The 20,010-nt window shown below is 63.2% G+C and overlaps 1 protein-coding gene across 1 annotated transcript; it reads right to left on the reverse strand.

Annotated features, from left to right (window-relative positions):
• Positions 1 to 1,383: 1,383 nt before the first annotated feature.
• LMXM_16_0780 (conserved hypothetical protein) lies at positions 1,384 to 18,360 on the reverse strand (the record flags this gene model as incomplete). The annotated part of the gene is made up of 1 exon (XM_003873715.1): positions 1,384 to 18,360. The coding sequence occupies one exon, from the start codon at positions 18,358 to 18,360 to the stop codon at positions 1,384 to 1,386; it is 16,977 nt and encodes a 5,658-aa protein (XP_003873764.1).
• Positions 18,361 to 20,010: the final 1,650 nt, after the last annotated feature.

Consider the following 20,010-nt stretch of genomic DNA (forward strand, 5'->3'; position numbering starts at 1 on the left):
CCGCTCCGCATCCCTCCTGATCTCAGCCTCCCTCACGATGATGAGCCGACGCTCTGTAGCGTGGGTGCCGCACTCGGTAAGCTTGCGTCAGCTCGCAGCGTCTCCTGAAGGCGATCCGGCGTGCTGCCGGAGGGGCGGTGCCGACGCATCGGCTCCTGCTTGCGTGGTTCGAAGAGCGCTGGTGGAGTCCCGGCGACGTCGCAGGGCGCCGCTGTTAACGGGGCCAAAGGCATTTTGGCAATGTCTCTGAGAAAAGCTCACGCAGGAGGAGGGAGAGGGTCCCGAGGCTGGCAAGCGATGTGCGGCTCCACGGCAAGAGAGAGACAGCGGCGGCGACGATGACGGTGTTGCTGCTGTACACTGCGTCCTAATGTGTGTCTGTGGGAGCGTATGTCCGTTCTGTCGCACAAGTGGCGCCACTGTGGAGTCCTTCTCCTTTCCGCTGCGTGTGTGATGTATATCCGTGTGTACGCGTCAAGCGATGACTCTGTATCTGTGTAACGTGTATAAGGCTGTACGCAGGTGTGTCCTCGTCCCATGAAACCTACGGGTGCGTGTGTGCGTTCAGAGGCAGGTCGAAGATAGCCACTGCGAAGAGAGGGCGGAGAGAAGCGGACGTGGAGGATAGTGAGGGGAGTGGTGCCGCGTGCGAGGCGGTGAAGCACACACGCACACGCACATACTCGTGCGCGTACAACCATGCCCGCATGCGGGAACGTGGGCAGGAGCGGAAAACGTGCAACAGAGAGGGAGATATATATGTAAAGGGTGCTCTCCGCATGCCAGGCGCACCGCGGCCATCCGTTTCCGCGCCGCCTCTCTCCCCCTCCCCTGTCGGTCCCCACCCATGACAGCGGTGTGAGGGAGAAGAGAAGACGGTGCCAGCGCAAGGACGCTGTGGCGGCCACCCGAGCCGACACCACAGAAGAACTACAAGACAAGCACGTGTGTGCGCGCGAGAGAGAGGGAGGGAAGGGGGACGACGTGGCCGCTCTTGAGCGGCCACCGCTCCATGTAATCCCTCCTCGTCACATGCAAGCGACTTTGGTTTTCGTCGGACAGAGTACTGTTAGCTCGTGCGTGTGTACGCACAGACATCGGAATAGGCAGCGATACAGTACGTCGGGGGGGCGAGGCAAACGCCACTTTTAGCCCACAACGCACACAGACACTCACGCACACGCACACATAACCAGATGGCACCACGATGGCCACCACCCCAGCAACAGATAAAGAAAAGGCAATGCCCAGGGGAGGAAGAGGAGGGGAGCACCAAGACAAATCACGTCTGGGATGCCGCCGACAACGTGGTTGAAGCCTTTCGTGGTAGTTAGGGTAGACACCCTTCACCTCACCGTCTTTGCTCGCCTGTCCCCCCCCGCCTTACTCGTGTGGAGGAGAAGCGACTTGCTTCAGCAGACGCCTCTGCCACGTGCGACGCCGCAGATTGCGCTCCTCCTGGCTCACAATCGTCCAGCCGTCGCGGTCGCCACCGATGATGGTCCACTCGGTCGTCCAGACCCACCCCGCCGGCGCGCGTATCTCATGCCGACTCGGAACCTCGTGGCCGTGGACATCCTGCCACGCGGGGAAATTGGGCGGCAGGTGTCGCTTCCCCCACCCCAGCAACGACACCTTCTTTTGGTACTCGTACACCTCGACAACCGTGCTCGGCGGTGGCGCGTTCGCGTTACTTGCCGTGCGCGGCAACGGGGCTGATGACGCGCCAGGAACCGGAGCCACGGAGCTGGCCGTGTCTACCGGCAGCATCTTTCCACTGGCACTGCGGACGTAGGGCGTGGGGACCGGCACCATGGAGCCCGGCGACTCCTCAGCCGATGCTGAAGCGACAGACTCGGCTCTCTTCTCCCTCCTGCACCAGCTGTGAGAGCGACGCTTGTCGCCGTCCCTTGTGCGCTGGGGGCTGCTCTTCGGCAGCTTCAGCGACGCAACCGGGTCGAGCTCCGAGTTGCTGCGCGAGTGCATCGACATCTGCCTTCTCTTGCCGCGTGACGCGCTCATGCTGCGGCCAGCCACGCCCGTCGCATTCCCCGAAGCGCCCTCGCCGACACCAATGGCAGGTGACTCGCTCACACCGGTGCTCAACTGGCCCGCGTCGGGCAGCTCCTCGTCGGCCTCGTCGTCATCGTCGGGCATGCCCGAGTGGGTGCGCAGGATCGAGCCCTTCACGCCCGCGTTTCGGCCCACCGCCGTCCAGCTGCGCAAGAGATCGTGAATCGTCTGCGCCTTCTCCATGTACTCCTCCTCCGTAAAGAACTCGGAGTTGGCGCGCTGCGACTTCGAGGACGACCTCTCCCAAGGCCAATTGACGCTAATCTTACTGCCGCTGCGGCTCCGCACGTGGCTGGAGGATTGTGGGCCGAGCCCCCGACTCTTCCGCGCCTGTAACTGCTCCACCGTCGTCGCCTGCAGCATACCAGGCGACGTAAACCCGATCGTGCTCTCCTGCGGCATCGTGATGGTCCTGGCGAAGGCGGACGATGGCGTGCGGCGGTGCTGCGTCTCCATGCCAGGGCACACGCGTAGGTAGAAGGCAACGCGCGAGTACGGCAGCGGCCGGATCAGCGCCGTCCACCGCATGCGCCGCACCCGCACCTCGTCTGTCAGTCGGTCTGTGTAAATGCCATAGTACTTGGTGCTGTACGTCCACCCCATGAAGTTGGTGTTGTAGCGGTCCAGCGTCCAGCGGTCCTCCGGGATGGGCGTCTTGTTCTTGCCGTACGTGGCGCCCTCCCGCTGCGACGGGTACCACTCCGGGCCGTCGACGCTGGAGATGAGATGAGCGCCTGACCAGGTGCCAGTGCTGATGTGGATGCGCTGATACTGGTAGACCGACGCCAGAGACCGCCAGGGGGCGACGCCGCCGTTGGCGTGGAAGTCGCGGATCGGCCGCAACCGCCGCGTTTTGGGGATGTAGGTGTCCGTGACGAGCTTTGCCAACGTGCCCGTTGCCCGAGACATATCCGAGAGCAGCCCCGACATTGGGTTTGCCAGCACGCCCACCAAGCCTTGCGCCGTGCCCTTGAGGAGCCCGGCGGCACCCGACTCGGCCGCGCCCTCCATCGGACGCTGAACCACCCCCTTGATGCCCTTTGCGAATCCGGTGAAGACGTTCTGCTTGCGCCGCTCTCGCTCTGAGACACCGCTGCTCATGCTGAGCAGCCGCGACCACGAGGCGGTGATGTTCGAGACGGCGCCGAGGCCACCGCCGGCAAACTCCTGCGCGAAGCCGGCAGAGCCGCGCGCCAGCCCTGTCGCGAAGGCCGACGGCGACGTCGAGAGGCCCTCGATCGGCTCACGGAAGAGGCGAACGGCGCCGTTGCCGAACCCGGAGGCGAGCTTGAGCGGCGCGCCAATCAGCGGCAGCGACGACGCGTACTGCAGCAGGAGTCCCTTCAGCTGGGCAAGCAGCCTGTCCGTGTAGGTCTTGCCCACCCACTGAACGAAAATGCCCAGTCGACTGGTCTGCTTCGCCGTCACAATGCCCGGCGCCGCCACCGTGACATCCTCGCACGACTGCAGCATCATGGACAGTAGCGCCGCATCCTTCGAGTTGATGTTCTCCCGGAAGAAGTCGTGCTCGTCCACGTCACGGGTCAGCCAGACACGGACAACGATAGGGTTCACAATGAAGCGCTCCAGCGTGAGCCGCGAGGCCCAGACGTCGATCTGCACGGGTGCCTTCCGAAACAGCCTTGCCGGTGTGGGGCAGTGCTCGTAGGCGGCGGCGGCGGCCTCCTGCAACGCAACCGTGCTCACGCTGCCGGCCACGATACTCTGATTTGACTGCATCGAGTGCGGCGCATCCTCGCCGCTGCGCACCGCCTGCACAAAGCCCGCGATCGCCACGAGAAGCGTGTCAGACACGCGCAGCGCCAGCGGTACCACGTCGAGCCGCACCTCCACCAGGCAGATGAGGCCCTTGGCGGGCACCAGGATGCGCTCCAGGTAGCCGGATGCGGCCGCCGTGGACTTGGACGTGCGCAGCGACAGGAGACACGAATCATACCGCGGTGACACCTCCGTCTGGTTGTCCACCTGAAAGTTCTCGATGCTGAGCTTCGTCATCTCGCGGTCCTTCTGACGGTCCCAGCTGAAGCGCACGTCTGTGACAGCGCAGAACAAGACATCCATGCTCGGCATCACGACCGACAGCGTCATGACAGCCATGTTGAGCAGTACGTTGATCGGAATGGGCGGCGCCGCGACGCTTACGTAGGCAATGGGCAGGGCCGCCTTGGCCGGCGTGATCTCGATGATCTGCTGGCCGTTGCCGCCAAAGCCGAGTGTGTAGAGCACGCCCGCAGCCGACGCGGAGGCAGCGTTCATCTCTTGCGGCATCATAGGTCGGCCAACGTCGAAGGACACCTCGTGCAGCTGCCGACGACCGTCGGAACTGAGGAGCTCCAGCTGGATCAGCGTCGTTACAGTATGATCGAGGAACAGCTCCGTGCCGTGGCCAGGGGTAGCATGCCCCATGAGCCGGCCCTTGCTCTTCACCGCGGTGTCCCGCACGTTGATAGTGTAGCCGGTGCGGTTGAGCAGCAGGTACGGCGCATGCTCCGGCAGCTCTAGCACGACGTACGTGTAGGAGCCCCGCGCCGTAATCGACACTTCGAGGAAGCGGTCGCGCTGCGGCAGGGGGCCACGGCTGTCACCGATGCCACTGGCGCCACGGACGTCCACGCCGGCGGCGCGGCCGCTGGTGTCTGCAAGCGGCTTGTACGCGATGATGAGCTCGCTGTGAATACTCTCGATCCCGATCGGGGTGCCGTAGAGCGGGGCCAGCGGGCTCTGCAAGATGTGAAGATTGTAGCCGATCTCGGGCCCGCACAAGGGGGTCTCGAGCATTGGGGTGGCGCTATGCGGCGGCAACGCCATCACCTGCGTTGGGGCATCAGAGAGGAAAACGATTTTGTCCTCCGTCACCATTTCCTGCAAAGCATGCTTCATGGCGTCCTTGTCCTCCTGCGCCATCGGCGTCACCGTCGGCGGCAGCACATCGCCATCCCCTGCCTTAGAGTGCTTCTGCTGGGCCGCCACCATGACCTCCGTGACCGCCGCCGCCTCTCTCGCCGTCATGCCACTGTACGTGGACGGGGCGGCGTACAAGTGCAGGTGGCTGCGGTTCACAAGCACCCACCGCGGCGTGATGACGACTAGCACCGACCCGTTCGGGTCCAGCTGAGAAGAGTAGGCAAGGTGGATTACCGTCGGGCCGGGTATATGCGCAGACGGCGCCGTGCCCTTCTTGCTGCTACTGCTGGCGGCCGCGGGCGACTTCTCTTTGCTGCCCGCCTTGGAGCTGCACTGCTGCATGACGACCACACCGCGCTGCTGTGCGTGCAGGGGGACGCAGGTGCCGCGGTACTCCTTATGATAGAGGTTCACAAAAAAGTCCTCGCTCTTGCGGATTTTCATCGGGCAGGCAGCGATGCTTGCGTTCATCTCGGCGTTCAGGACGCTGTAGTTGGGCTCAGCTTCGTACACCCGGTTCTCCCCGCTCCGCGAGCACTCCCGCAGCGTCAGCGGGATTGGTGAGTGGTTCAGTAGGACGTACGGCGTGGAGAACATGATGGAGCAGTTGTTGGTGACAAGCAATGCGCGAATAATGAGTTGACGACGGTACTGCGAGCGCAGAATGACGAAAGGCTTGTCCGGCGACACGACGACGGGCATCAGCGTAGAGAAGACCTCCTCCTCTCCTGCCTCTTCCTGCTGCCCCTTGGGCGATGATGGCGCAGAGATACCAGACGCGTCGGCGGCCGCGGTGCGACGGCCACGCTGCCGCACCTCTAGCATGAACGTGACTTGGTTCAAGGTGTAGCCATTCAGCCCCAGGTCGGCGCTCTGGCGCACCTGCAGCACGGTACTCGTGAGTGGCTGCACCGGCCGCGACGTCGTCTTCCCCTTTGCCAGCAGCCCACCAGCGTCTGGAATGACGTTCACAATGAGCTGGTACGGTAACTTGTTGCGCAGGCGGAAGCGCGACTCGATGGTGATAACAAAGGTCGGCACCCCGCCGCGCATCTCCTCCTGCCGCACGTAGACGACAACTGTCATGAACTTGGCAGCGGCTGTTTTGGCCTTGCAGCACACAGTGAGAGGTGCGCCACAGAGTACCTCTTGCACCGTGGGCATCTTTGCCGGGGTGCGCGAGACACTGCCGCTCAGCGGCTCTGCTAAAGGCTTGCCAGCTTCGTACTCGACCCGGTCCGGTGTGTTCACGGGCTCCACCACGATAGGGGTGTTGAGGTCGACCCTTGGTGCCACGTAGAAGCGCTCCCCCGGCCGCACCGGTGGGTTGTTGGACGTAGACGTCAACGAACAGCTCAGTCGGTTTTCGAAACAGATGATCGTGCGCGAGACGTGCAGTGGGTAGACGACCATCGTAACGGTGCGACGCAGGTGGCGCACACCCTCTTCCTGACTCAGCACCACTCGCGTCTCCAGTACCATGTCTTTGGTTTGCACGTACAGGGCCGGGTTGGAGAGGCTGGTGACGTAGCCCTCGTACTGCGGCTCGTCTGGCTTTGCCTCGCGGCGGATCGTCACGGATGTCTCACTGGCCGCGAAACGCAGCTTGCCGCCGCGGGGCGCGACTCTGCGGTCGCCAACGGAGAGTACAACGTTGCAGTTGTTCGTCACGTACACACGCGCGTACACGCGCTTCGGCTGCCGAGCCGCAGCAGCGCCGATCAGCCGCCGGTTCGCCGCCGAGAGGGCGTCAAAGATGGACATGTTCACCACGCCCGCCGCTGCGCCGCTGAATTCCCCTGACAAGTCCGCAGCGGCCCCTAGTGGGCGGAACGGAGTCAACTCCGCCGACATGCTCGGGTCCTGAACGACGCCCTCTCCCTCTTCTTGTTCCTGCAGCCGCACCTCCTCTTCAAGGAAGGCGGCGTCAACGTACATGGGCATGCCCTGGCACGGTGCCGTCTGCTGCGTGCGCAGCTGCTTCTGCCAACGGAACCGCTTGCGCAGCTGTTTCTGCAGCGCCGTGGCGGCGCCGTAGTCGGCCGCCATCCCGCTCAGCAGGCGGATGTTCTGCGGTGACACCACGTAGTCAAGCCGATCCGTGCGCACCGTGTAGTCATGTACGTTGACGCTTCCAGAGATGTTGGCATCGAAGTGCTCAACCAAAGGCTCCCAGACCGCCGCGGTGTTGCTGAAGCCGTACAGCGACGCGCGCAGCGTGAGCCGCAGGTCCATGGAGGGGTCGACGGAGAGCAGCACGTTCCGCATAAACACATGGGCCATGTCGCCTTTCGACCCGAATACAATCCCGTCGATCAGCGGCACCTCAACCCAGAAGTTCATCGCCGGAACGTGATCGTAGCCGGTGCAGCACTTGTAGCACAAGATGCCGGGCCTGTTCGCTGCAGGCGCTAGGTAGGCGTCGCGTTGGCCGCAGTGTTGGCACTCGCCAGCCTCCAGCACCGGAACCAACGGGTCAAGTGACTGGGTCTCGTACTCGATGCGCGGCGTCACACGCGTGACGGTCGTCTCCTCAATGAAGGCGGCGCCGAAATCTTTGCCAAGCTCCACAAGCGACCGCAACAGCGTCGCGCGAGTGCAGAACTCGATCGAGTCCAGCACTATCGACACACTCACGTTCTCCACCCCGCTCACGTTCAGCGCCATGTCCGTCGGCAGCAAAATGTGCTCTTCCTCCTCGCCTGAGCGGACGTTGAGCAGCTGCACCGACACGGTCCGCCGCGCCGGCTGCTCGTTTTCGTTGTCCTGTGCAAATTTTACGCGGCACTGCATGCACAGCGCTACGGAGAGATCCACCACCTCCTCCGAGAGCATCTGCACCTCCATCGTGTCGCAGCAGAATGTGGTCAGCACCCGAACGGTGCGGTCGTGCAGCTCGATGGCAGTGCTATGCGGCACGCGTGGCGCCGCTGACTTGACCAGGGTGTCCATCGACGAGATCTCTGTCCGTGCCGCGGCGCTGGAGGCGCACGCGCTTACAGGTGACTGCGGACTGCCTGGGCTACCGCGCCGCGCCGCGCTACCGCCTGGAGACACCATTGGTCGAGACAGGAAAGGTCTGTAGAAAGACCTGTTCGACAGGTTCAAGAACTCCTTCTCAAAGGTCACACTGTCGGTTGTGAAGAGCGCCGTCGACGGCGCAAAGCTCACGTACGAGCCGATCGTGTACATGCCCGGAATGTGAACGGTGCCGTTGGTGATGGTCAGCTCGCAACCCTCGCACAAGACAATCTGGCCAGACGGGGCACCAGTGAGCACCAGCTTGTGATTGTTGAGGTTCAGCACGTAGCAGCACCGCGTGCGGCTCGCTGTCAGCAGCACATGCTTGTTATCCAGGACCACGTCCTCCAGCAGCGTGGTCGTTTCATCCATGAGGCTCAGGATCGGGATCGGGTCAATGGGCACGCGCAGCACCTTGTAGCAGAAGGGCAGGTAGAGCACCTCGCGTGTGTCGAAGAGGATTGTCGGCGAGACGGCCAAGTTGAAGACACCAGCGGAGACGCTAATGGTGTTCTCGACCATGCTGGAGCCAGCGTCCACATCGACAACGGGCTGTGGCTGCACAGAGAGTATGTGCAGCTTCGTCACGGTAAGGACGTCGACCATCTCTTGAATGCGCGAGGTGCGAGGGGCGCCGACGCGCCACCCTTTGCCGAGCTGCGACGACGGCGACACCTCTGCGTCCGCCGACTGCGGCGCCTCCACCTCGGCACCGATGTGCTGCACATAGATGGAGTCGACCTGGACATCCGTCATCCTGCCGGTGGTGGTCACGTCGGTGCTGAGCACTCGCGCCTCCTCGACGCGCATGCGGAACAGATCGGCCACCTCGGCTTGCAGGAAACCGACATGGGCGATGAGGGTGAAGGACGTGATCGGGGACCCCTGCGTCGGCGTGTAGAAGTGCGGTACGGACTGCGCTGCACGAGATGGCGGTCTTCCTACGCCCGACGAGGAAGCCCTCGCCGTCGTGCCGCTTTTTTGCGCGCCTGGCCTGGCCCCTGGCACAACCGTCGTCGGAGATCCAGCACCGTCGGCAGTTGTGCGGCTCAGGCTCGATGGCGGCCGCGGTATATGTAATCCCGGCGCAGAGCCGCCGCCGCTGTTCCGCCCGTCAGTCTTCTCTTCTGACGGCGAGGACGCGACCGCGTTGCGCGCGCTGGAGCGTCCGTCGTCTGGGGCGCCCGTCGTCGTCGCAGGGGTACGATTGGCTTCTGTCCCGTTTAGTAACGCTCCAAGAACGATCATGGCAAAGTCCGTCTGCTCGGGGGTGAGCATCATGGAGAGCATCGGCACATCCACCTTCAGCATCGATCGCAGCTGTACGGTCGCCTCGTCTCTTCCGTCCCCTGCATCCCCTTTCGCCGTCTTCCTCTCCTTCGCTGTGGCGGCACCGGTCGATGTGGCCACCGCCACCGCCGCTGCTGTGGATGAGTCCATCGGAGCCGGCAGCGTGCGCTGAAACTGCACAAAGATGTTGCAGTCTTTCTGAAGGCAGCTGGCGCCCTGCAGCAGCATCCCCATTGTGCGCACCTGCACAGCAAATACCTCACGTGGCATCGCCGCCAGCTTCCCCTCCGGTCCCGTGAGTTGTGGCGGCGCTGCAGAGGGGGCGGCGGTCGCTGTCGAGTCCGCTTTCGTCCCGGCGGTGGCGTCACTAGGAAGCACCAGTTGGTTCCTCACGGTCAGGCTGCCGGGCGAGAGCAGCACACCCATGGTGGCAGTGGGCTTGTCGACCATAAACGCCTGCGGACGGCGCACTATCACATCGATCTCCATCAGCTGCTCTGACTCACTCCTGCGCCGCATCGACTCCGCGGCACGGTCCGAGACGTAGGTGTACGCCTTATCACGATTACCGTCGGAGATGTGCGCCTGGGCCTCGCGCACGAGGCTCACAACGGTGCGCACCACATCAGGCACCAGAACGAAGAAGAGACTGCCCACGCGGCACTTCATGTGGCGTGTGTACGTCGGCGCTGTCGACTCAGCGGCGTTGGCGCCACCGGACTTTGTTGTGAGCCTGGTGGTGGGCGGCGCACTCGTCTGCACCTCGTACGTCACCAGCGCATCTACCGGTTCCACCAGATTGCGCATCTCCACGCCAGCGTTGCCTGGCGGATTCGCGCCTGGGGCCGGCGCATCGCCAGCCTCGGTGTCCTCATACGGGTATATTAGGGTGCGGTAGTTCGTGTTTACGTTGGTGCTGTCGACCATGAAGAGATTGCCCAGCGTCACGGTGAGTCTATTGGCGCCGTTCGGGTACGAGTTCGAGCTGCACGCAATGCGTGTGAGATGCAGCATGGCCACCTCGCGGTCGCCCTGGCAGAAACGGACACGGCACTCGACCAGTGTGGCCTTGAAGGTGAACGGCATAGTCGAGGTATGTGTGACAGCTGCAGCGGTGGAGGCTTCGGCAGTGCTGCCTGTCGCGCTCTTGCCACCTTTGTCGCTCCTTCGTGCAGTCGCGATGGCAGAGATCGGCTGGTCAGCGGAAAAGGCGGCGGTGTCCGGCTCGTCAGGGCCGGGGATATGCACGGAGAGGAGCGTGTTCACGAGCGTGCCAATGCTCTGTGGAATAAATGTCACAAGCACCGCACCGAGCTGGACGTCGGACGTTCGGTTGGCAGGATGGAAGGCGACACGCAGCGCGGCCTCTGCAGGGGTGACGGCAGCGTCACCTTTAGCGTTGGCAGCTGCGTCGGTGCTCAACTTGCCACCGCTCCCGCTCCCCGCAGGCGCCGCTCCTGATGCTGCCGCCTGTGCGGTGCGACTGCCTGCGCCGGAGCCTGCTGGAGAAGCCACCGTTTCGCTCTGCAGCATGCAGTGGCCCGTCGACTGGTCGAGCATGCTGAGCGACGGAACAGTAAGTGCAACGTTGCCGTTCGGCAAGACGGCGGTGTCCAGCGCCGCGAGCGTGAGTGTGTGCGTGTTGACTCCAGCGGTGTCGTGAACAGCGACCAGCAAGCCGTCGATGTGCACCTTAACAGTCCGCGAGGGGGTTGGTGGCGACGAGGCTACGTTGGCAGGTTTCTTGCCCTCCGCCTGAGGTGCACGCGATGTGCGTGTAGCCGAGCCCTGCTGTGCCGAAGCCGGCATCGGTGCGGCAGCGGGTGTGGAAGGGCTAACGCTCTGCTGCGCAACCACCTTTTCGTATGCCCCGTAGTAGTTCACGTCGCGTGGCATGAGCACATTACGCTGCGCGAGGCGCACGAGCCGCTCTACCTCTGCGGGGTGGAAGAGCGCCGTTGTCCGCTTCATCTGCAAGTCGATCATTTCCACCCCGCGATTCGCCTCGTACGCGAAGCGCAGCGCGGACCGCTTCAGCAACGAGGGGATGCTGTACTCCTGGACCTTCACCACCACCGACAGCGCTGCAGCGCTGGAGTTCATTCGCACCGCCGCCCGCATGACGCCGAGCCGCATCTCCAGATTTCCAGACCGCCGTCGCAGCTGCATCGCGTCGCCAGCGAGGATGATGCGTGGCTGGTGCCACAGGACGTTCAGCACAAGGAGAGAGGAAGCAGCCATTTGCTGGGCGGCGGCCGCCATGCGGGCCCGCTGCTCCCGCATCACGCCAAGGCTCGCGATCTCCGCCACCGGCTCCACAGGAGAGGCGAAGTAGTCCGTCAGCCCCTGTATGATGGGCATCGACACCAGCGCGTGCAGCTCGCCGATTCCGAGCTGAATCTTGTTGATGCTCGCCACCGGATCCGACTTGAACGTGAATTGAAGCACCTCGGCCTGATCGGGCGCGGCGGTGGCTGAGGCCCAAGCACCGGGCGCGCTGCTTGCACTGTCGGCCGCAGCGCCGCCACCGCTGGCGATCAGCGGTGAGGACGGCAGGTCCCCCTCCTCCCAATCGTCCCCCCAGTTACTTTGGGTCGCCGGGGCTGGTGCAAGGGCGTTGCCGGCGGCGACACCGGTAGAGGACGAGCTTCCGCAGGAAGAACGCTTGAAAAGAATCCTCTCGCCTGAGCGCGCGTCCACCACGTTGAGCTCGCGCACCTTCACAGCGACCTGCTTCACGGTTGGCAGCTGCACCACATCTGCGAGGAGGGCGACGATGTGCGCCTCGATGAGCATCTCGCGTCGCGAGTTCAGGAACGGGATAACGACGCTAGGGGTGGTGACGATGACGCGCATCCCGCTGCGGCTGCCTGTGGCGGCGGTCCCGCTCTTCGGTGCCACATCCCCACCTCCACTGTTGCCCCCGGCGTCACCCGCCGAAGGGGATGCGCGGATGACGGCCGTCATTCCTTTTTGGGATGCCGTCCACGCCGAGAACACCGCCTCGTTGCACACGAGATCGAAGAGCGCCCGCCACTGGTCCGAGACGGCGAAGCGGCGCAGTGTGAAGTCGGCCGAGAGCACCGACATGGTGAAAAGCTGCGTGCTGGCCGGGGAGTTGCCGTCACCGCTGCTCACCTCCACAGGCCTGCGCCTGCTCAGGCCACGAGCAGCGGCACCCGTAGAGAAGTCTGGCAACGCGCCAACGCTGCTGCTGCTGCTGTGCCCGCGGCTGTCCTTTGCATCGCTGCAGGCCACGGAGCCCATCATCGACTCCACCTCTGCGTCGGCGCTGCGCAGGGCGGTGCGTCGAACGCCAAAGTCGCGCATAAGAATGTCGTGTGTGGTGAGCGAGTCAGCGAAGTGCAGCGAGCCTGCCTCACACCACACCAGCGCCGCGCGGTTGTCGTCACGCACGTCGTCCAGCTCGAGACTCTTCCATCGCACGCCCACGCAGTTGGACGGCAGTGCGACCGACATCGAAACGCCTGTGCTCTGCAACTGAAAGCGGGACGACGACGCGGCGATAGGGTTGCTCGCCGCCTCTCCAGATGCGTCGGAGAGCAGCATCGATATTCTGCCGAGCCGCATCGACATACAAAGATCGCCACTGTGGTTGCCCCCAGCGCCGCCGTCGCTGTCAACCGCCACCGCCGCTGCCACCGCAGGCGACGCCCCACCACACAAGACGTTCGTGCTGTCTCCCCGCGCCGCGACAGGCTCGTCGCTCTTTCCCAGCACCATCTGGCGCACCTCGGCAGTCTCCAACGCATAGGCGGCAATATCGGCCGGGTCTGTGCGGGTGAGGTTCTGGCGCAGCAGAGTGACTAGCTGTACCAAGTCCGTCTCTCGCAGTTCCAGCGACACGTCCTCGCTGTGGATGTCGATGTGGGGCGGGTCCTCCGACTGAAGATCGAGCGCGGTGTGCACGGTCATCTCGAGGTACGTCTCTGCAGGCAAAAGAGGGGAGCGCTTCCTGACCGGCGGCGGCGCATTCCGAGACCCGCTGCTCGCACGCGGCTGTGACGAAGACCGCAAAGGCGAAGCACCCAACTCCTCGCGCCACATGCCCACCTCGCCGAGCGAGACGATCATGGCCTCCTGCCCCTCTGTTGCACGGAGGCTGTTCTGCAGGGTCAGGTTGCCAAGGGACGCACAGAAGCAATGGGTTGTGGCAGCGGCAGCAGTGGCGGCGCTGTCGCTGGTACGTGGATCAACCGGGAGGACAACGAGAGTGTCACGAACCACCACTCGCATACTCATGAGCAGCCGCGGGCCCTCGCGAGTTGGCGGCAGGGTGCGGCCATTGTACACGGGGCGGTCCGCCAAGCAGCTGATGCGCGAGAAGAGTCCCGCCGTAAAGTACGTCTTGAAGATCATGACGGTGTGGAGGTCGACGGTGATGGTGCTGGCCCCCACATCCAGCTCAATCGCGCTAGAGTAGCGCAGCTCCTGCGCATTCACCAGAGACCGCTTTCCATCCACCTCGGCAAAGACCGGCATGGCCGGCCGACTCTTGCGAAAGCTGAAGCGTATGTGCGCCTTCTGACCGGATGCATCCGCGTCGAGCCCCTTCGTAGAGCGCCGGCGGCTGCAGCCGTTTCTGTGAGCAGCGCCCTTTCCGGCTTTGCCACTGGTCGCTGGCGACGCTGATGGGGAATCGACGACGGCCTGCTTTGCAGGCGACGGCGACGTCGACGGTGACTTCGACGGCCCCGCAGCACCGCCTCCAGCATTCGTGTCCGCAGAGGGGGGCCGATAGGCGAGTAGCGTGCGGTTGGCTTCTGCCAAACCAACTGACGCCAGGACGCTGGCTGAGACCTCGCCGACATGGCCCGAGAGGTCCATTGTGACCGTGTACTTGGACATCTGCAGCTCTACCTCGCGGATGCTGGCCGACGCGAACGGCACATCCTTGTCGCTCCCGGGGGCGCGGTTCAGCAGCGTGACGGTGATAGACCCGAGGATGCGCACAAAGACGTCTGCCACGTGCTGGTTCCGCATCGAGCACTGCTGCTGCACAAGTTGCACTTGATACGCGAGGTCCCTCATACGACTGGCGACGCTTCTTGAGCACAACGGCGCCGGGTCTTCACTAGCGCTGGCTCCGTCATCCGCCACCGAGGCGGCGGCTCTGGTGGTGGGCACACGGTAAGAGAGACCCCGGTCCGCCGGATGATCCGCTGTCGCGGCGGCCGACAGCGCCGCAGTCTTCGCGTTCACCCCGTTACCGACGCCGTGGGAGCTGCTATCCATGGCAGATAGAATGAGGTGCATTATGTCCATAACCGTCTCCAGTAGCTCGACGCACGGTGTACCGACGCACACGTTCAGCGCAGAGTCGAGGCTGAGTGCCACGGCCGTCGGGGCATCGCCCTCCGGGAGGAGAAGGTCCACTCGCACCCTGCCGCCAGAGAAGATGGGAAAGTCGGTGTCGCGAGCAGCAGCGATGCGCGGCTTCGTCAGACAGAGAACCACCTTCTTATAAAGGCTGCGCACGGCCAGGATGAGCTCGGCGCTCCCGCACTCCACCTGGAAAGCGGGCAGTGGCGACACGGCGTGCGTGTTCGGGTCGTCGTCGTGCACGTCGAGCCCTAGGCGTTCGACGAGAAGCTCGAGCCGCATCACGGACAGGTCAGTGCTGCCTTCTGGAGTCGCGTGCGCGACGGCGTCTCTGTTAGGGCTGCTGCTGAGCATCCCTGCTTTGGTAGGAGATAACGGAGCCGGTGACGCTGTGCTAGAGCCGTACCCCGACTCTGGGGAACCTCTGGCTGCTGCATCCGCGCTGCTGCGATCCCCCGTACTCGCCATCGCGTCGCTCCAGTGCGTTTCACCGCCCTCCAACGCAGCGGGCCTGCGGCGTAGCAGTTCCATGTTCAGCCGTGACACCGCCGTCATGCCCGTGTCGCCAGGTCCGCCTCCACTACGATTGCCTCCTGGCAAGCCTATTCGACTGGACGCCGTAGCAGGTGATCGTAGGTTAGAGAGCCAGGCATCCATCATGGTGGTGATGAGGTAGACCTGGTGCACCGAAGACGCCACTCGCAGCGACGGCACCCTCAGCCGCAGTACCACCGCCTCACGAGCAGTACTGCAGTCATCGATGCGCTGCAGCACGTCCGCCGCGATTGAAACCTCCGGCACCAAGAAGAAGCCTTGCTGCGGCCGCCGCATCGCCCGCTCCAGGGTTGTCAATTCGAGGTAAAACTTGGAGAAGCTCGCCTTGTGCGGGTAGTAGTAGAGTGCCTCCTCGGCCGCAGCAGCGCTGGTGAGGCTGCCGGGTTCATCGTCCGCAGCCACCCGCGCCAGCGCCTTGCTACGCGAGCCAGACGTGCCGCTTGTGATGGCAACGGCGGCCTGCAGTCGCCGCTTCTTCTCCGCTTCCGAGAGAGGCCGCGCCTTGAAGAGGACACGACCCAAGGAGACGCACAGGGCTGGCTCCCGGACATCTGCACTAAGGCTCTTGGGCAGGATGAGCACCGGTGCCGATGCGTCCACCGTCACGTACAGCCCCTTGGTCTTGGCCATGGCAGCTCGCACCTCATGCGTCGCCGCCGACCCGACAGCAGACGCCGCCTGCTTGGTGGACTCAGCAAAGCCCGACACGTCCATCCCGGCCGGCAGTGAAAAGAAACGGATCAGCTGCTCAATAGTGCGCGGATCTGCCACGACGCGCAGCGGGAGCAGCTGCACTCTGATTGCCACGTCCACCGACGTGTCGGGCAGCGGCTGCTCTACCGGGTTCAGGAATCCCGTGATGCTGAATAGCGGCGTCGCGCAGTCGTGCTGTGTACTTTGCTTGCCCTCCTCGCTGCCGCTGCTGCCGCTGTCGATAGAATCGCGAGTGCCCGACGGAAGCACCGGCGTCAGCGAGGACAAGCGCCGCTCCTTTCTGCCCACTTTGATCACGTCGTAGATCGTGGGTGCGTCGGGCGATAAATGCTTGCCGCTATCCATGTCCGTGAGCGACCGCATGGCGACGCGCACTTCGTTAGGGCTCGAGTTGAAAGCCTGGCGATCGACCTGCACGCCCTCGATGAGGTAGGGCACCAGAGTGTCGCAGGAGCTTGACGAGCTTGCGGCGGCCTTGGAGCTGATGCTGGTGAACGCCGCAGGCAAGGAGGTGGGATTCGCCAAGGTGATGTTCTGGGTGCGGAAGAAGAACAACAGCGAGTTTGGCTTGTTATACGACGAGACCCCGCCGCGCAGCTGAAACAGTTTGAGGGTAATAGACTCCTCCTTCTCCGTGTCGATGCGGTAGCTCGTGAGCGGGAGGTCGAAGCTTGCGCGCAGCCAGCAATACGACGGTGGCAGACTCCTCCCGCTGCCGGCACTGCTGAGGTCGGCCGCGGCGGTATGATCGGCCTCGGCGTCTGCAGCGCTGATCCCGTAATCGAGCTCGATGGACCTGAACAGCTTCTCGTCCGCCTCAATCTCCTTTGCGGTGTCGCTCTGGGCAGCGGTGGCATGGGTACAGGACGCACCCCTGCGATCACTCAGCCAGCTGAGCCAGGCACGCTTCGGATTTCGCTGCTGCTGCTCGATGCTTGTCAGATGCTGCTTCGCCATCTCCTCCGCCTTGCGTATCTCGTTGTCCTTCCGCCTCAACTGGATTTCGTTCGCGATCTGCGCATACACGGACTTGCGGCCCGCCTTCATGTCCTCAGCGGTCATCACCCGCGTCACAAAGCGGTAGACCTTCCTATTCTCCGGCGTCATCTCTGTGTGCCGCACAACATCTCGGTAGAGCACTTGGTAGTCCTGCTTGCACACCTGAGACACCTGCGCGAGGAGCTTCGCCCGCTTCGGCTCCCGTATTACGGTGCGTACAGCGCCGATGGCGTACTGCCACCACTCACGCGCGTGCCCCAGCACCGGCACACGCGGCCGAGACCTCTGCAGTTGGGACATCTCGCCCTGGTTGGTGAAGAGCATCGCGGTCTCCAGGATCTTTGTGTACTGTGGGCGGGTGAGGTTGACCATCAAGTACTGCAACTTCACCGCCACATCCGCAAACGGTGTCTCGAGGAGCTGGCGCACACACAACTTGAAGACCACCTTGGCGTCCACAGTGCCCGACACAGGGCCAAGGACGGTAGACAAGGCAACATTGCCATCCCGTACGCGCTGCCGCATGCGGTGGTACCACTGTTGCCAGTCATCGATCTGAGAGAACCAGGTTCGGCCTAGCGCGGCGTTCGCCCGCACGCGGGTCGGGTCATCGCAGTAGACCTGCAAATCGTTGAACACAAGTCGCTTCCACATCCGTTGCAGCCTGCAGGGATCGGTGAACATAGGTTGCGCCGTGCACTCATTCATTGTCAGCAGCTGCACGCCGCCTAGAATCGCACCGAGCACCGTCTCCGTCGACTCATCCTCGTAGCGGATGTGCACCGTACCCACCTTGACGATAATATTATTCACCACCAGCTCGCCGAGCCGCGAGAAGAAGCCGCCGCTTCCTGTCTGTTCTGCCGCATCGCTGCTGGAGGTGGGCAGCGTTGTTGTCTGCTGCTGCTCCGCCTGCTCACGCTGGCGCTTGCGCTCCGCCTCAAAAGCGTCGAGCTCCTTCTCCTTTGCCGCAGCTGCTGCAGCCCATTTATCTGCCTTCACGTTCCGCTTGGCGCCGCCGCTGCTGCTGCTGCCCACCGTTGCCGCACCGCTTGCATCGCTGCTACCGGCATGCGCACCTTTTAGCGTTACCAAAACCTCCCCCACCTCCAGCACAACGGGCTCGGAGCGAAGGTGCTTGATGGGGATCGAGATAGATACAGTCTTGCAGATCCCGCGGTACGTCTTGATGGGCAGCAGAGGCCTCTGCGGCTTCGACTTCGGCGACGGCGCTGTGTGGTCGGACGCGTCACAGCTGCAGTCGTCGCCCTCGTCGGCCACGGAGTTCAGCAGCGCATCCAGCGCCTCCGGGCGGAGCACGAGATCATTCAGCGTCGCCTTTCCACTCCATATGTTGACCTTGAGCTTGTCCTCGTTGATGTTGTCAACGTATTTGGACAAGTACGGCACCAGCAGTGCCGCGATATACTTCTCCAGCATGACAGGCGCGACAGCGAGTGAAGCAGGACAGCCGATCAGACCCCGCTCACACGCACGCGCGCACGGAGTAGAGGGAAAAGAGAGAGGAAAATGGTCCTGAGAACGCGAGGCAAAGATGTCACGAGAAAGGACCGTGGTGGTGGGCGAGGGGGGAGGACGCCAAGTGACGAGTACCACAAGCACGCGAGGGCCAACCGGCAAGGAATCGCCACGATGGCAGGAAGAGATGGAGCGCGTGAGCGCGAGAGAATGCGAAGCACAAAGGCAAAAACAAAATTAAAAGAAAGGAAAGAAAAGGACGCGGTGGAATGCAGTCCCGCGCGTGTGGGCCGAAACCCGAACACGCGCACACCACAACCAAGAACCGACGGTGCCGACGACGGAGGAGAATGGATGCGCACAAAGAACGTACAAGGAGCCCGGACGGCGAAAGCGACAAGCAACGCAAGACCGTTCAACAGACACACACACGCACAGGGAAACGAGAGAACCACTACTCGAAGAGAAATTAGATGCGACAGACCGGCGACACAGCAAGGGAGAGACACAGCAGGAATGAAATACACGCACACGACAGAGCTACAGGTACAGACTCCAGCAAAGGCGACTGTGTGTCGTTCCTCTTCCGCCGCTGCCCTCTCGTCGAGCCCTTTCCCTTTTCCCCTTTTGCCTCTTGTGTCGTTGGGGATCGGTCTGCGTATGTCTGCGTGTGTGTGCTCCTCACGTACACGGGGTGCGTACACGAAAATGCTCCGCTCCCTTTGTCGCAGGTCCCGGAGCCCACACACGAGCACGCGCACGGCCACAGAGCCGAGATTTACGGATAGGTATGTAGATGGAGGTGATGCTGAGAAAGCAAACAACTGAGAAGCCGCACAACCACAACGGCCTCGATCGCCACCTGCAGTGAGCGCGAGAGGGGGAGGAGAGGGGGATCAGCAAGAAGCTTTAAGAGTCACCTCAACACATTTCCATGCGTACAGTCCACGCATGTATGTCCCACTCATGGCGTGTGCGCGTGCGTGTGTGCGACAAAGGGCGCGGATCACCTTTCGCTGGCAAAGACACGAAAGACACACCTAACTCTGCGTGCGCGCAGATGCCGCTACTGACCTGCTCGCCGGATCTCGCCGTGCGTCTTCTCCAGGCTGATGAGAGGATAGTGAAACTAGAACAGAGAGGGATGCGAACAGTGGTGCCCGTGATCCGGGCGTCCTTTTTTTTACCGGGGGAAGAGGTGAGGTGGGGGGGGGGGGGGGGCGAAGACGTGTGCGTGCGTGTGTATTTATAGAGATGGTGTCGAAGAGAGAGAGCTGCAATATAAGGGAGGGAGAAAGGTAGATGAGGGCGGGATGGGTGTGCCCTCAGTGACGATGATGATGATGACCGGTGATGGGGGAGGTCGTGAGAGGCGCAGACTGGCGGGGGCGAGAGAGCAAAGATATAGATATAGCTGTGCGTGTGAAACGCACGGCATCAACAGTGGCCGACAGACGACCCAAAAGGACACGATGTGCGCACCTGAGTCAGGCGCCAGAGACGAGAGAGCCGCCTGAGAGGCTCTAGGGGAGAGCGGATGGATGCGATAGCCTCCCCCTCCCCCTTCCCTCCCTCGCTTTGCTGGGTGGTCTGCAGAAAGAGCGGTGCGCG

This window comes from Leishmania mexicana, chromosome 16, assembly GCF_000234665.1.
Source record: "Leishmania mexicana MHOM/GT/2001/U1103 complete genome, chromosome 16".
In the NCBI taxonomy this organism is placed as follows: domain Eukaryota; phylum Euglenozoa; class Kinetoplastea; order Trypanosomatida; family Trypanosomatidae; genus Leishmania; species Leishmania mexicana.